The sequence below is a fragment of the Leptopilina boulardi genome, unplaced genomic scaffold (genome assembly GCF_019393585.1).
Source record: "Leptopilina boulardi isolate dan_hultmark-lab unplaced genomic scaffold, ZJU_Lbou_2.1 LbouV2_30, whole genome shotgun sequence".
NCBI lineage: Eukaryota > Metazoa > Arthropoda > Insecta > Hymenoptera > Figitidae > Leptopilina > Leptopilina boulardi.
The window spans coordinates 533150-551765 of NW_026137863.1; the positions used below are offsets into that span (position 1 = coordinate 533150).

General features: G+C 24.7%; 3 protein-coding genes across 9 annotated transcripts in view; 2 read left to right on the forward strand and 1 right to left on the reverse strand.

The window, feature by feature from the left end:
• LOC127282388 (gamma-aminobutyric acid receptor subunit beta) overlaps positions 1–18616 on the forward strand; it is a 155668-nt gene that overhangs the window by 84637 nt on the left and 52415 nt on the right. For all 6 annotated transcript variants that reach the window (XM_051306587.1, XM_051306590.1, XM_051306589.1 and 3 more), the window contains exon 4: positions 13210–13436. In XM_051306587.1, the coding sequence (XP_051162544.1) occupies positions 13210–13436 (227 nt within the window). The remainder of the gene's footprint in view (positions 1–13209; positions 13437–18616) is intronic.
• The window catches only part of LOC127282397 (dihydropteridine reductase), a 115914-nt gene continuing 101024 nt past the window's right edge, over positions 3727–18616 (reverse strand). The window contains exon 6 of the mRNA XM_051306607.1: positions 3727–3736. The gene's annotated coding sequence lies outside the window, so the exon portion shown is untranslated. The remainder of the gene's footprint in view (positions 3737–18616) is intronic.
• The window catches only part of LOC127282398 (glucose-induced degradation protein 8 homolog), a 116997-nt gene continuing 102413 nt past the window's right edge, over positions 4033–18616 (forward strand). The window contains exon 1 of one of the 2 annotated variants that reach the window (XM_051306608.1): positions 4033–4045. The gene's annotated coding sequence lies outside the window, so the exon portion shown is untranslated. Of the gene's footprint in view, positions 4046–9713; positions 9726–18616 lie in introns of those variants that run through there. The other variant, XM_051306609.1, reaches the window with a different exon arrangement.

Here is an 18616-nt window from a genome sequence, read left to right on the forward strand (position 1 = left end):
CAATTAAATGGTATTTGTTTCAAACACAGAAATTATTGATTCAAATACAGTTTATTTAATTCAATTATTTGGTTTCAAAAATTATTTGGTACAGGTAAATATTTATTTGATAATAGTCAAGTAACTGATTATTTGAATCAAATAAATTTTTTTTTACTGTATTATTATTATTATTACACAGAGAAAAAAATTTATATAATTTAAATAATCAATTACTTATGACTATTATAAAATAAATATGATTATTTAAATAATTATTTTTTGTAATTAAATGATATTTGAAATAAATGCAAAAATTGTTGGTTCAAATACAAAATTTATTTAATTCAATTATATTTGGTTTCAAAAATTATTTGGTACAGGTAAATATTTATTTGATAATAGTCAAGTAATCGATTATTTCAAGCAAATAAATTTTTTTTACTGTATTATTATTATTATTATTACACAGGAAAAAAAATTTAGCTGATTTAAATGATTGATTACTTTACTATTATCAAATAAATATTTATTTGTATTAAATAATTTTTATTTGAATCAATTAAATGGTATTTGTTTCAAATACAGAAATTATTGATTCAAATACAGTTTATTTAATTCAATTATTTGGTTTCAAAAATTATTTGGTTCAAGGAAATATTTATTAGATAATAGTCAAGTAACCGATTATTTCAAGCAAATAATTTTTTTTTTAGTGTATTTTTATTATTATTATTATTATTATTATTATTATTTTTATTATTATTATTAATAGTATTATTATTATTGTTTTCAATTACTGTAATTAATTATTATAATCAATTATATAATTATCTCATTACAATAATATACGAAAAAAATTTTTTTTGCCTAGAACAGCGATATGTTTTACTAAAACAGAGAAAGTTTTCGCTATTCTAGAGAAATATATCGCTGTTTCAGGTAAAGATTTTCTTGCGTGTATAATAATATAATTATATTATTATTTATTAATTAATAAATATATTTATTTATTAATATATTAATAAATAAATATATTTATTAATTAATAAATTAATATACATTAATTAATAATTAATAATATAATTATATTATTGTTTTTTTAATTATATTATCATATATTAATAATTGTAGTAATTAATTATTATTAAAATTAATTTTTGTTATAAATTTGTTAAAGTTTCAAAAATAAATGTAATTTTTGACTGTTGGACATTTTTGATAAAGAATGACCCCCAAAAAAAGGCCATATTGTGAGAAATGTACATATAATAAAGTTTTGATTTTTAAAAGAAAATTTTGCATATTTTAGAAGAAGAAAAAAAAACACATTTGTGCAAAGCAGTTTGTTGGCGAATGTGACCAGAAAAGTTTTATAAAATACTGTAAATATTTATTATTACTGAATAAGGAAATATTTCTTCTTTATTTCCAAGCTGTCGACATTGTTACGCGTTGTCAAAGAATAAAAGGAAAGTTTGAATATAGTTTCTTGAACGTTGTAGAATGTGAGTTTGGAGACTAAGGCAAAATCGAGCTTACGGGACGAGCTCCACAGGCCACAAATCGTATATACATCCATATATATATATAATATATAATACAAAAAATATATAATATAAAATACAAAAAATATATAATATAAAATATAAAAAATTTATAGTTTCAAATATAAAAAATATATATATAATATAATTTAATATACAGGGTAATTTTTATGTTCCAGTGCCCCTAATAATTTTTTTTTTTTATTTAAAAAATGAGATTAAAAAAAAAAAATTTTTAGGTTGTGCGGAACATAAAAATCACCCTGTATAAAAAAATTAAAAAAAATAAAAAATTTATTATATATATGCATGTATATATACACTGTATAACGTATATATAACTACGTACGTCTGTATTTTCGATATTAAGATAGAACGGTTTATGGTGTAAATTGTATAATTCCAGTAGTAGTTTATTTTTCAATATTGTTCCGGTTTGTACATTTAGATTCAAATTTAAAAAAAAAAATAAAAATTTATTCGCCAATCGCAGAAAATTTTAATAATTATTATATCATTTTATATTAAATAGTTACATAATAATTATGTAAAATTTCCATCATATTATATTCCTATATTACACAACTTGAAAGATTGAAAAATTAAGCGGGTCTTTATTAAAAAAGTTTAAGTCGCTTGTCAACTGTAAAAAATTATTACTTGTTATCTAAAAAGAAAAAAAAAAAAAAGAAAAAAGTTTGAAACTGAATGTACGAGACTGGACCCCAGGTGTTGAGCCCTGTGCGGAAACCAAATCAAGTCGACGCTGTCACCTGGAACGTGACTCGCGATTTATACCCGTTCACGTATTTCGATCTCATTCCAAAATTTATATCCTCCAACAAGCATATTCCTCATTCCTTGTATAATCCCAAATATATATTGTTTGCAAAGACCTCGAAAAGTCTCCACAATAAATTTATATCAAATTTCACTAATTTTATTTTAAAAAAAATTTTTTATTTCATTCATTCAGAAATTGAAAATTTTCAATTATTTCTCCCTTTAAAAACAAAATATTAAAATATTTTTTAAAAATTTACAATTATTATCTTGAAATTTTAATTTTTTTGGCTTTTAAATTAGTATTTAAAAAATTTAATGAATTAGCAAAATACTAATTCAAAAGCAAAAATTTAAAAATGTTTACTAATTCAAATTTAGAGAGTGATTATTTCTTTTACAATAAAAAATTGGGACGCATGATTATGTTCTAAAAATCATTAGTCATAATTTACATTTTATCGAATTTTATTTGTCCTAATTAGTTTTGAGCCGAATTTTTATTTTTTCGAAATAGCATTTTGCATAATTTACATCAAAGCGATTTTTTACATTACAGAATTTTTATATAACCGAAAATTCACTTCACAGAATTTTTATTTCTTCGAATTTGTTATTTGTCAGAATTTTTATTTGCTCGAATTTTCATTTAACATAATAGGAATTTTAAAGAATTTTCATTGGGCAGAATTTCATTGCATAGAATTTTCTTTCCGATAAATTTTCATTTGTTCGAATTATTATTTGATATAATTTCCATATAATCGATTTTTCATACTACAGAATTTTAATTACTTAACCGAAAAATCATTTAATAGAATTTCTATAATTGATAGAATTTTCATTTGTCCGAATTTGCAAATAGCCGAAACAACAATCGATTTTGGCGCGATTTTTAAAATCAACCAATCAAAAATTATCCATAAAATTGTTATTGGTTGATTTTAAAAATCGCGCCGAAATCTTTCTGTCGATTGTTTGTTCGGCCATTTGCAAATTCGGACAAATGAAAAATTCGAGAAAATAAAAATTCTGACAAATAAAAATTCGAAGAAATAAAAATTCTGTGAAGTGAATTTTTAGTTATATATAAAAATTCTGTAATATACTCTCTAAATCTGAATTAGTAAAAATGTTTACTAATTTGAATTAGTGACTCACTTTTTGCTTCTGAATTAGTAAAATTTTACTAATTACTAGTAACTTTTACTAACAATTAGTCAAATTTAACTAATTCAGAAGCAAAAAGTGAGTAACTAATTCAAATTAGTAAACATTTTTACTAATTCAGATTTAGAGAGTAGAAAATCGCTTTGATGTAAATTATGCAAAATGCTATTTCGACGAAATAAAAATTCGGCTCAAAACTAATTAGGACAAATAAAATTCGATAAAATGTAAATTATCACTAATGATTTTTAGAACATAATCATGCGTCCCAAAAAATTAATTACTCTCTAAATGTCAATTAGTAAAAATGTTTACTAATTTGAATTAGTGACTCACTTTTTGCTTATAAATTAGTGAAATTTTACTAATTATTAGTAACTTTTACTAACAATTAGTAAAATTTTACTAATTCTAAAGCAATAAGTGAGTCACTAATTTAAATTAGTAAATATTTTTACTAATTCAGATTTAGAGAGTATAAAACACTGAAACAATAAATTTTGAAAAAAAGGAAAATAACTGAATGAACGTAAAGCAAAAAGAAAATTTTTCCAAAAAAATTTGTGTAATTTGACACATAAATTGTGGTGGTGACTCGAGTTTTGTATAGAAAAAAAAAAATTCCTGAATATCTGACAAAAATTGACAATTGTCAAAAGTCGACGGGACTCATCTGCTCTAAATGAGGACAGAGTGGAAAGAAAAATGGCGGCCATTGGCGTTTGATAATTGAAAAAAAAAGAAAAAAAAAAATTATTACTAATTTTATCATTGTCAGTGTGTGCAGTGCGCTTCTGGTCGCTCTCGCGTCATATGTAATATGTGCGTGTGTGTGCTTTTTAAAAATTGACACCTAATATATCTTATATATATATACATTTATAAATGTTTGTGCGTAAATTTTGCATAAAAATACATATATATAATTTCTACCAGAACACGTATAGGATTTAGTTTATTTATTTCAATTTTTTTTTCTTTTTTTTTACACCGAATTCTCCACCCAGAAGAAAAAATGAAAAATATTTATTTGATTTAAATAAATTTTTGTTTTATTCGAAAAATAATTTTTAAATCAAAAATATTTGTTGAATCAAAATTGTTGATTCAAAAATATTGTTTGATTAAAAATAATTTTCATTATTGAGACAAAAATTTTTTTTATTTAATTCAAATAAATTATTTGTTAAAAAATTTTCTCTGGTTGTTTATATTATGTATATATGTAATTTTTTTTATAAAACTTCAACTAATCCAAAACGTGTTCTTGAACGACTTTGAACGTCGTCCTCGACGTTTTACTTGCACCAACCTTTTTGCTCTAAATTGCCTTGCTTATGAACATATTGCCTGACTCGCGCTTTTATCGTAGATTTTGCTTATATGATTGCTTGCATATGCCTCCCACGTATTTTATAATTGAGAAACTTTCTCCTATTTTATACAATTTAGTCTGCTTTTAATTTCAAAAATCTCACCTCTCTTTTATTATTAAAAAAAAATTCTCTAATTTTTAAAATCAACTTTTATATACTTGTATTATAAAAAAAAAACATTTAATACTTTATATCATTTTTTCCTTTTAATTATAATTTAAAAAAAAATTATAATTATAATGATGAAGAATAATTTTAATTTTTAATTATAATAAATTCTTAATTGTCTAATACATATAGAACTAGAATTTTTATATTAGAAAATTTCTGACTTACATTTTGAAGATCCTGATGCAATAACCGTCTACGTTTGGTAGAGACTCCAGATTTGCGTTCATTTTCCAACCTGAAAAAAAATTGTTTTCATTTAAATTAATTATATCGTAAATTAATTAATTACATACAAATATTGCATTTACATGAAGATTGTATATGAAAATAATTTTACTTTCTATCCGAAAATTTATTCTTTAAAATTCTATTAAAATTTCAACTATCTTTTATATTATATTTAAAATTTAAAATTTTTCAATCAATCTCTTTTTGTCTCGTTTTTCATCGCTTTGAAAATTCGAGGAATTTTCAATTTACCCAAAAAAAATCAAATTGAACTTCATATAATAATAAGAAATATATATATAGAGAGAGCGTTATCGCAACCTATACGGTCAAAGAGACTGAATTCGATGAATCTTATGTGCTATCATTTTCTAGTGATCTGTTAGAGCATAAAGTCTTCATCTTGTCCCCGTTTTTATCACTAAAGTTTTTTTTTTTTTTTTTTCTTTTTTTTTCTTCTTTTAACGTATTCATCCGCTACCTTAAGGAGACTGACGTAACCCTTTGAGTCAATGTCTTTTCACGAAAGATAATCTAGAAAGTAAAGCGGGACGCAGCTTTTCTTAATTCTAGAAAAGTATAAAGGATTTGTTAAGAAAGCACTCTTTCTCTCTCTCTCTCTCTCTTGTGAAACAAAATAAAAAAAAAAATATTTTTCAACAAATTAATTTTCAAACAAGAAATTATTTCAAAATTAATAAAATTTGTTATCAAAAAAAATTCTTTCGTTTCACTAATAAAAAAAAAAATTCTTTGAATTTTAATATAAGAGACATATTGAATGAATATTGATGATACGAGAGCCGCAAACTAATTTATGATACATTTTTATATTTTTCCTTTCAAAAATTTTTTTATTACAATCTCGCACAACAAACAATATCTGATCATTTTACACAAATGCGGTTTGTTGACAAAGGATTTTTTTTTCCTGTTAATGGGAAATCCATTGATTTGTCGATGAACGCCATTAAATTCCCTCATCTACAAGGGATAGGGAAAATTTTCCATTTGCAATTCAAGTGACTTCAATCAGCTATAGAAATACAGAGTTTACGAAAAAAATTATATATCCAACAAGAGACTATGTTTGCAATGATAGTTTTTGATTATTAAAATATTGAAAAAAAATATATATTTTCTATAAATAAATAATTATTTATCATTTACATAACATTGATGTAAAAAATTTCATAATAATTATGTGACAAGTATACATAATAATTATATAATATTTACATAACATTTATGTAACAATTACATAACATTTATGTAACATAATATTTATGTAACAATTACATAACATTTGTACATAACATTTATGTAACATTCGCATGATAATTATGTAATATGTACATAATTTTTATGTAACAATTACGTAACATTTATGTAACATACATAAATACATAATAGTTATCTATGTATTATTTATATAATATTTACATAACAAATACGTAACATTTATGTAACAATTACGTAACAAATACATAAAATTTATGTAACAAGAACGTAACATTTACATAACATTTATGTAAAATAACATTTATTTATAAAATTTATGTAACATATACATAACATTTATGTAACAATTATGTAACAAATACATAAAATTTATGTAACAATTACGTAACAAATACGAAATATTTATGTAACTTTTACGTAACATTTATGTAACAATTACATAACATTTGTACATAACATTTATGTAACATTCGCATCATAATTATGTAATATGTACATAATTTTTATGTAACAATTACGTAACATTTATGTAACATACATAAATACATAATAGTTATCTATGTATTATTTATATAATATTTACATAACAAATACGTAACATTTATGTAACAATTACGTAACAAATACATAAAATTTACATAACAAATACATATAATTTACATAACAAGAACGTAACATTTACATAACATTTATGTAACATAAGATTTATGAAACAATTACATAACATTTGTACATAACATTTATGTAACATTTGCATGATAATTATGTAATATGTACATAACTTTTATGTAACAATTACGTAACAATTACATAAAATTTATGTAACAAGAACGTAACATTTACATAACATTTATTTATAAAATTTATGTAACATATACATATAATTTATGTAACATTTGCATGATAATTATGTAACATGTACTATATAATTTTTATGTAACAATTACGTAACATTTATGTAACATACATAAATACATAATAGTTATCTATGTATTATTTATATAATATTTACATAACAAATACGTAACATTTACGTAACAAATACGTAACATTTATGTAACAATTACGTAACAAATACATAAAATTTACATAACAAGAACGTAACATTTACATAACATTTATGTAACATTTACGTAACATTTATGTAACAATTGGGTAAAAATTAATTTTTCGCGATTTTTCAAGCATTTGTTGTTTGGGAAAATTGGAATATGGCCGCAGTGCGCCTGGAGAAGCGCCAAAGGGGCCAACCGCTGGTGCCGGCGAAGACAACGTCGGAGCAAATCTCGCGCGAACTCACAGCATCCGAGAAAAAAAAACACTTTTTTTTTTTACCAAAGCCTCATTTACTTTTCAGAAATAATAGCACTCACATTGAATATTAATTTTTTTTTGTCTCCTCTTTAAATAAATAACTCTAAATAAAATTTAATTCCATTTTAATTACATGCAAAGAAATTAAATTTCCTGAATAACAAATTAGTCTTCCTCTTTTTTTTTTATTATTAAATAATTATTTAATATGATTAATAGAGAATATTAAATTTTAATATTCAATAATTGCATAATAAATAAAAAAAAAAATAATATTCAACTTTTTGAAGAAAAAATAAAAAAAAATTATACACTTGGGCTTTCTCTTTGAATTTGAAACATTGGAATATATAACGTTGAACATTAAGAGCAGAAGGTTGGCAAACAAAAAGACACACAGCATAAATATATATATATAGAAAGAGATAGAAGAGGTTTGCAGACTATATAAAAAGTGAAACAGATTATAGAGAGAGAGAGAGAGAAAGAGATCTAACTGAATCCTCTGTGTATTATATATATACCGCACACTCGAGCATGTTTTAGATGTGGATGACTTTGCCAACGAACTTTTATATCGGAAATGAGAAAAGAGCCTTCGACTAGCGGAAGCAAATGGACTGCTTTTTATACTTTATACAGAGACTTTTTAAATTGCGCGATCTCACGATCACGAGACTTCAAACGGCAACCAAAAAGCTCTGTTCAAGAAAAAAAAAAAAAAGAAAGTGATGCAAACAGAGAAAAAAGACAAAAAACACATGTTTAAAAATTAAGAAGAATATAATTTTGTTCAAGCAACCAAAAATTTGGTTACGACAACTGCAAACTGGTTACGAAACTAAAAAAAAATTAGTCCCGTCAGGCAAAATTTGGTTACAACTACAAATTGGTTATAACAATAAAAACAAAATTTCGTTATATCCAAAAATTTGGTTACGTAAACCACAAACTGGTTAGGACAATAAAAAGAAAAATTGTCCACAACTAAATTTTGGTTACAACAACCACAAATTGGTTACGACAACTATACAAACTGGTTACGGCAATAAAAAGAAAAATTGGTCACGACAACCAAGATTTGGTTACGACAACTACAAATTTGGTTACGACAATAATAAGAAAAAATTGGTCACGACAGACAAAATTTGTTTACGACAACCACAAATTGGTTACGACACTGAAAAAATTGGTTATGACAACTATAAATTGGTTACGACAACCAAAATTTGGATACAATTATAAATTGGTTACGACAGACAAAATTTAGTTACGACAATAACAATAAAAAATTGATTACGACAACCAAAATTTGGTTACAATTATAAATTGGTGACGACAGACAAAATTTAGTTACGACAATAACAATAAAAAATTGATTACGACAACCAAAATTTGGTTACAATTATAAATTGGTTACGACAGACATAATTTGGTTACGACAACTACAAATTGGTTACGACAACAACAATAAAAAATTGGTTACGACAACCAAAATTTGGTTACTACAACTACAAATTGGTTACGACAGACAAAATTTGGTTACTACAACCACAAATTGGTTACGACACTAAAAAAATTGGTTACGACAACTATAAATTGGTTACGACAACCAGAATTTGGATACAATTATAAATTGGTAACGACAGACAAAATTTAGTTACGACAATAACAATAAAAAATTGATTACGACAACCAAAATTTGGTTACAATTATAAATTGGTTACGGCAGACATAATTTGGTTACGACATTTACAAATTGGTTACGACAATAACAATAAAAAATTGGTTACGACAACCAAAATTTGGTTACTACAACTACAAATTGGTTACGACAGCCAAAATTTGGTTACGACAACCACAAATTGGTTACGACACTAAAAAAATTGGTCATGACAACAATAAAAAATTTGTGTACGGCAACTAAAGAATGTGGTTACGACAACCAGAATTTGGATACAATTATAAATTGGTTACGACAGACAAAATTTGGTTACGACAATAACAATAAAAAATTGATTACGACAACCAAAATTTGGTTACAAATATAAATTGGTTACGACAACTACAAATTGGTTACGACAACCAAAATTTGGTTACTACAACTACAAATTGGTTACGACAACTAAAATTTGGTTACGGCAACTACAAATTGGTTACGACAATTAAAAAAATTGGTCATGACAATAAAAAATTTGGGTACGGCAACTAAAGAATGTGGTTCTGACAATCAAAATTAGATTAGGACAATAAAAAATCGCCTAACAAAACAATTTTTTGTTAAAAATCTTTTTTCTCAACGCTGTTAAAAACTAAATTTTCCATAATTTTAATAATTAAATTCCCTTATAATCGAATTTCACTAAATGATTTCCAATAGCGAAAAAAAATATTTATATTCTCTCTCTCTCTCTCGCCGCAAGTAAAATACAAAAATTATTTCTTTTGTTATACGAGCTTAATTACACCTTTTATAAAAAAAAACATTCTCCGAGGGGAAATATAGATAGTTTTCTTCACACATAAATAGACATTTCCAGGATACATATCAGTGAGAACGATTCTCTATTGTAGAAATATCAACTAAACATTTAGTATCGAATATCTGCCAAGGCGTTTAACACCCCAAGTCAACCCTAACTTTCACACACACATATATAGATTTTCATCAAAGGAAACAGGAAAGAGAGAAAGCTTAATACTTTACTCTATACAATAGTGAATTCAACTCGTGGGAAAAAATACAAACGAAAAATGTGCACGCGAAGAATTGTGGAGAATGTCAAAGTAAAAATATTCTATTCCGAAATAAAAAAAAAAAAAAAAAAAAAAAAAGAACTTTTCTCTCGCAGCCTCTCTCTAAAACACATATGTATATAAAAACGATGATATGAATACGATGTGCCTGCGATACGTGAAGCTTCACTCACTGTCATTTTTCAAAAAGTAGAACCGTAAAATTCTCTTTAGAAAATAAAAATCTTTTTTTTATTAAGAAATGAGTCTCATTTTGCAAAAAAAAAAAGGGGGGGACATCTTTACCTTTAGAAAAGCTCCATGTGTTCAAAGTTGATTAAACAATGGATTCGTTACTCGTCCAGTTAATTACAAAAATTTTTCTAAACATCGTTTAGAGGTCAAGGATTTTTTTTTCATTATACAGAAGAAGAAAATAATAATTTCTTTTACACTGAAAAACTATATTTATTTGATTCAAATAATCAGTTACTTTACTATTATCAAATAAATATTTACATAATTTTTATTTGAATTAAGTAAAATTAAATACAATAAAATTAAATTAAACTAAACTAAACTAAACTAAACTAAACTAAATTAAGTTAATTAATAATAAATAAATTAAATAAATACAAAAATACTAAATAAAAATAAAAATACTAAATTAAATACACATCCAGAGAAATGTTTTATTTAAACCAAATATAATATATTTGAGTTAAATAAACGTATATTTGTCTTACAGCCTACTACTAACCCATTTATTTGGCGTAAATAAATTTTTTATTTTAAAAAAAATTTGAAAAATGAAAATATAAAAAATACCGACACAGAAATCTACCTTACCAACTGATGGTAATTTTTGAAAACAAATACCAACTCAATAATTATTTATACAAATAAATATTTTTTTTTTAATAGTCAAGTAACCAATTATTTAAATCAAATAAATTTTTTCCAGTGTATAATATTACTTTTTATATTATATAATAATATTACTTTTTATATTATATTATAATATTATGATTATATTATTCCATAAAAATATTCGGGACATTTTTAAATACAATCTTCTAGCAATATTTCTCAATTAAATCACTTCAGTCAAAAAAAAAAAAAAAAGAAATAAATTAGATAATTTCCTCCTATCAGAAATCAATCCAAGGAGAAAAATCTCCAAGTTTTCAAATAATATAAATATACGTGCTGGAGGTATTGGCAAATATTCTCTGCATGTTAAATCCACATTTTTGAAAGCGACTTTCATGTATTATTATAAATTTATACAAGCATGCAGCATGGATATTTGGTTACAGTAACCCATCTCCTTTGCCTTTTCTTGTAAGCACAAAGCCTTTGATCCCATCACTTTTTCGATATGGAATTTTCTCTCTCTCTCTCTTTCTCTCCATATATACAATATTCCTTTTTCAATCCCGATTCCCTATGCTTTTCCACATCATCTCTCTCTTCTACTTCAATTTAGCTATATAGAATTGCTGTCAATCATATGCTGCTTATTTAAAACGATCCACTTGACATTTATTCACCAAGATAAACTTCATTTTAGTTTCTATATAAATAAAAAAATTCTTCTTTCATTCCATTACTTTTTTTTATTATTATTCTATTACTTCTCTCATGTTTTTATTTTATTAAAATTTTCCTTATAAAAATGTTTACTTTTTTTTGTTTATTAATTCTATTTAATAATTTTAATTCTTTTTCTCAATTTTTTTCACGTCGGTTCAATTTACGATTAACGATTAAAAAAAAAAAAAATTTTATTTTAAAAAAATTGCAACTTTTCTCGCTAAACAATTTATAAAAAAAATTACTATTTGAAAAATATTTTTTTTTTCAATCGTCAATATTCACCGATGTGATTTTTGATTTATTTTACTTTCAAATAAATGTAAAGACATTGAAAATTTAATTTTTAATTCACATTTAATTAAAGGAGTTACTTTAAATAAAGCTTTTGAAATAAATTTTCAAAGGGGATTTATACAAAGTATATATGTAATTATTTTCAATTATATACATTTACGAGGTGCATACAAGATTTAATATACTGAAAAGCCACTATTTCCCTCTATTCATCTATTTTCAAAACAATTATTACTCATATCAAATATTTATAAAATAAAAGAATTTTAAAAATAATAAAAATAATAAAAATTTTATTTTATTAAATTTATTTTTAATTTCATATTCCTAATATAATAAAAGAATTTACAATGTCTTTTCATTTTTATAAATATTTCAATTAAAATTATTTTTATATACATAAAAAAAATCTATTCATAAGGATCATATACCATCGACTTTTATTTCATCACTCTTCTTCAATTTTCCCTTAAAAAAACTTAAAAGAATTTATGCAGCAATTTTTCCTCTTTATTCTAAAATGCGAAGTGGTTATCGATTTTTTCAAAATTCGTTATTTTGTTTTTTTAAATGAAACTAATTTTTTTAAAAAAGTAGATGTTATGTAATTTTCTTTTCAATCATAAAAAAAAATTTCAATAACATCTTTTTATAAGCAATAAAAAATGACTGGAATCGAATTATCACTTCGTATAAAAATAATATATTTCCAAATTAAAAAGTTTTATTTTTCTAATCGATTTTTTCTTTTAATCTCTCCCCAATTATAGGATTTTACGTTGGATTTTTACTTTCGTCAATTTTGGAAGGATCCACGACTGGCATTCAAGAAAAGAACTGGCGTGGAAACACTTAGTGTTGGCTCAGAATTTATCAAAAATATTTGGGTACCAGACACATTCTTTGTCAACGAGAAGCAATCGTATTTTCACATCGCCACCACCAGTAACGAATTCCTTCGCATTCAACACACAGGCAGTATAACACGAAGTATACGGTAAGCAAAACGCTTTTATATATATTTGCATTCTAAACCAAGAAATTTACATTTTACGAAAAGTCCTTTTATACATATATATATATAGAGCAGTGATTTACGAATGTAGAAAAAACATAAATTTCTCCAAAAAGACGTTTTAAAAACGAAAATTTTTATGAAAAAAAAAAATTTTTTTTTCCTCCAAATTTTGAAATTTAATTTATAATCCAATGAAATAATTAAATAAGAAAAAATGTTTATTAAAATAAAAAAAAATTATTAAAATTATTAAAAAATAAATTATTATTATTATTATTATTATAAATTATTTTCCTCCAAATTATAAAATTAAATTATAATCCAATCACAGAAAATAAGCTGCAACGCTTATTATTTTAATCCACTTTTGCTTATTTTAATCCATTTTGGTATTAAAACATAAATTTCTCCAAAAAGATTTTTTAAAAACGAAAATTTTTATGAAAAAAAATTTTTTTTCCCTCCAAATTTTAAAATTTAATTATAATCCAATGAAATAATTAAATAAGAAATTAATAAGAAATTTAATACCAAAATGGAATAAAATAAGCAAAATTTGATTAAAATAATAAGCGTTGCAGCTTATTTTAATTTTTTTTTAATTTTCTGTGATTACATAATAAAAAAAAATACCTTCTCTTATGATAAGAAAGAAAAACATAATAAAAAATGACAAAAAAGAAAAGTGAAAAATAAACAAAAAAAAAAAAAAAGTAAACCAGAAAATAGAAAAAGTAAACCATGAAATAGCGAAAACAAGTAAAACGTGCTTTTAAATAAAAATAACTGTTTGAAAACATAAACCCCCACCCCCTCCCCTTCATCGAGAATGTAATAAACGAATAAAAAAAAAAGCAAGAGAAATTTTCTATTGAAACAATCAATTGTTTTGGAGAAATAATTGAAAAATTTTTAAAAATTGAAAAACGCAATACTCCCGATATTTGTTGAAATATATATATATATGATAAAAAAAATACAATAGGAAGAAATAAAACCTTTCTCTTTATCTCACTCGAAAAACAATTGAACTAAAAAGTAAAAAAAAAAAAAAAAACGAGAGGTTTCGTTAAAAGCGGATAAATCTTCTCCCTCTCCAAATTCTCCTATACTCGGTTATAGCTGATGAAATTCTGTTTTTTTTCAAAAAAAAAAAAAAAAAAAAAAAATCCTTGATTCGCATTCCCCCCCTGTGTGTTGGTCACGATTTGATTTCACTTGAATGACTATCAGTCGTTCGTTACGAATCGTACCAACGTCATTCCATCGTTTACCTAATGTTCTCTATTTTTTCTCTGACTCTCCAGTAGCTGAGAGATAACCGAACCAATCAATCTCCCTAACTGCTATCGAACGACTGACACGAAACTGCAGAAAATTGCGCCAAAAAGAGATGATGAAAAAAAAGAAGAAGAAAGAGAAAAAGAAACTCTATTTTCGTTAAATGAAGAGAAAAAATTAGGAAAAAAAACACAATCAACTTTGACGAAGAGAGAATTTATACTCAAGATAGTCCAATGTACACTCTTGCTATTAGTAACCGTGTAATAACCATGATATCACACCCAAAGAAATAATAGTTAAAAAAATAATAAGATTGTAAAAAAATTTAAAAATAAAAAAAATTACCGACATAAAAATCTACTTTACCGACTGATAGTAAAAATTTCGAAAAAATACCGACATAAAAAATTACCGACATAGAAATCTACTTTACCGACCGATGGTAAAACAGATTTTTGGAAAATAGAAATATAAAAAATTACCGGTAAAGAAATCTACATTACCGACTGATGGTATTTTTTTGAAAAATGAAAATATAAAAATTGTTGACACAGAAATCTACCTTACCGACTGATGGTAAAACAGCTTTGAAGAATTGGTATAAATTTCGAAAAAAAAAATTTATACCAGTCCGTAAGGTAGATTTCTGCGTCGGTAATTTTTATATTTCCGATTTCCAAAAATCTGTTTTACCATCAGCAGGTGAAGTAGATTTCTATGTCGGTAATTTTTATTTTTCATTTCTAAAAAACTGTTTTACCGTCAGTCGGTAAGGTAGATTTCTGCGTCGATAACTTTTTATATCTTCATCTTTCAAAAAAAATACCATCAGTAGGTAAGGTAGATTTCTTTATCGGTAATTTTTTATATTTCTATTTTCCAAAAATCTGTTTTACCATCAGTCGGTGAAGTAGATTTCTATGTCGGTAATTTTTATATTTTCATTTCTAAAAACTGTTTTACCGTCAGTCGGTAAGGCAGATTTCTGCGTTGATAATTTTTTATATCGCCATTTTTTAAAATAAATTACCATCAGTCGGTAAAGTAGATTTCTGTGCCGGTAATTTTTTATATTTTCATTTTTCAAAATTTTTAAATTTAAACAAAAAATTTTATTTTCGCCAAATAAGTAGGCTAGTAGATTGTGAGACAAATATACGTTTTTTGAACTTAAACATATATTATATTTGATACAAATAAAACATTTCTCATGCGTCGTATTTCCTGTATTTCTGTCACCAAAATTTTAATATCCAAAAAAATGTTTCTGAATTAGTATTAACTGGAAAAAAAAATAATAATTGGGAATAAATCAAAGGAAACTAAAACTAAGGATTTTAGATTAAAAAAGAAATGAGAATACTTCTAAAATTAGCATAAGAGATGCTCTTAATCAGCATATAAACCATTCAGAATGAATGTGAAAATTATTTCTGGTGAATATGGATCCTTTCCACGTAACCACTCTCATTCACTCATTCTAGTTCTTCCGCCACAACCCTTTCATATAAAGCCACGAGGGTATTCTCGTATTAATGTTCAGACTCTATTCAGGAACCATGCATATCTAACTCGCACTTAGTTCCGGTACTTGTTACTACCTCGGTTGTGCTTTCAGTCAGGTGTATAGATATCTGGATGCAATGTGTGTCAAGTAGGAATCGCACACACATTTTATATCCCCTTTTTTTCCCTAATAATAATAATTAATTATAATGACTAACATTTAAAACAATTTATGTGTAAAAATGAAAAAAAATCCCTTTAATTTAGAATTCAACAGAATTTTAAATGATTCGAATTTTTAAATACCAGAATTTCTAATTCACCGAATTTTAATTTGTCCGAATTTCCATTAATCCGAAATTGCAAATGACCCGACAGAAAATTTTCACCGCAAATTTAAAAATTAACCAATAAGAATTTATTTAGAAAATTGGGATTTGTTAATTTTTAAATTCCGATTATTTTTTTTGGTATCATTAGCAATTTCGGATAAATTGGAAATTCGGCGTTTTAAAAATTCCACATCCCGCCTGTTAGGAATTTTATCCAAATTTTTTGGAAACAGGCAGAGAAAATATTTACAACAAATTCGAAGACAATTTTTGCGAAAAAAAAAGTCTCTCGCAAAGGTTAGAAAAGTGGTTTTTAGAATTTCATGACACATATCTAATTCACACGCGATGGTCGTGTTTCGTTTATACATATTTAAAATAATGGATCTCAGAGAATATTGAGAAAAAAAAATCCCTCCATCGAAAAATCCTACATTTTTTTGCGCGTCATTCATTTTTATTTATTCATTTATCATTTGTAGCGAAAAAGAAAAAATTCTCTATATATAGAAAAAAATTTTTCCCATAAGAAAATCTATTCATTTATTTCATATGTACTAATCCGCATGATTTTCGAAAAAAATTTAAAAATCCGATTTTTCAAATCCTACAAAAAAGTTCCAGTTTGCGTTATTTTTTTCTTTACTAATACCGTTCGAAAAATATTTTACCAAAAAGTCAAAATTTCATTTAAAAAAAAAAAAAAAAATTCATTACTGCAATAGAACTAAATTTTCTCTCACAATTTTTTTTTTATTAAAAAAAAATGAAAACACAGCAACTCATCCGCGATTCCATCAGAAGTGGAATATTTTTTAAATTTTATTAATAAAAGGAAATATAGCGCAAATATATAGAGAGAAAAATAACCGAAATCGATCAAAAATAGAATGAAAGAGAGAGAGAGAAAAAAAACTTGTAATTTAGATTGTATATATATATGTCCTGGACACACTATACCTTTTACATAAATATGTATCACTATATACAATAAATGTACATTTGTGTATATGAAAGCAGTTGTACTGTACGTAATAGGTACTCACCATTTCAGTGATCATAACACAGGAAAGAGAGATGAGAGCGTCCATCATTGTTGATATTCCTGCAAAAACATATAACATTGTTACAAATTAAATGTAAAAAAAAGAATTCAATTTTAAACTTATTTAATACATCCAAAAAAGGTATATTTTCTCTGAGACAAATAAACATTTATTATTGTCGCAATTAAATATTTATTTGTTGCAAATAAATTTTATTTGATTTAAATAAAATTTTTTAAAAAATTTATAGTGTATACCGACACAGAAATCTACTTTGCCGACTGATAGTAAATTTTTAGTCGGTAAGGTAGATTTCTTTGTCGGTAATTTTTTTATATTTTACGAAGCTGAAGTACGCAACGTTTATATAAACGATTTTTAAAGAAATAATTTTTTAAAATGAAAAATTCTATAATTTTTTGCCTAAAAAATATTTTTTGTAAATTTGTTGATTAATGAAAACTACAAGAAATATTTTTTAGGCAAAAAATTATAGAATTTTTCATTGTAAAAAATTATTTCTTTAAAAATCGTTTATATAAACGTTGCGTACTTCAGCTTCGTTATATTTTGATTTTTCCAAATAATTACCATCAGTCGGTAAGGTAGTTTTCTGTGCCGGTATTTTTTTTATATTCAAATAAATATATCATTTCTCTGTATATGGTTTTTTTATTTAATGCAATAGCCTTTAAAAATAGAAGTAAATGATATCGAATCGTAAGCCGATAAAGTTTAAACTATATCCAAACATATAGTTGCGCCTAAGATATAGGATTACAAGTTTTGTAATTAAAATACTCCTTTCGTTAGAAAATAATTACTCTTGCAAGATCCCACTTTATAGACACACTGTTTTCCATGGCTATTGCGGCAGCTGAAAATTTCCCTCGTTAAATCTGCCACCAACCGAAGGCCACCACCACCACCACCACTCAACGCTTCTCTATCTATCTCTATCTCTCTTTTTCCACAAGAGCGATCGTGATCC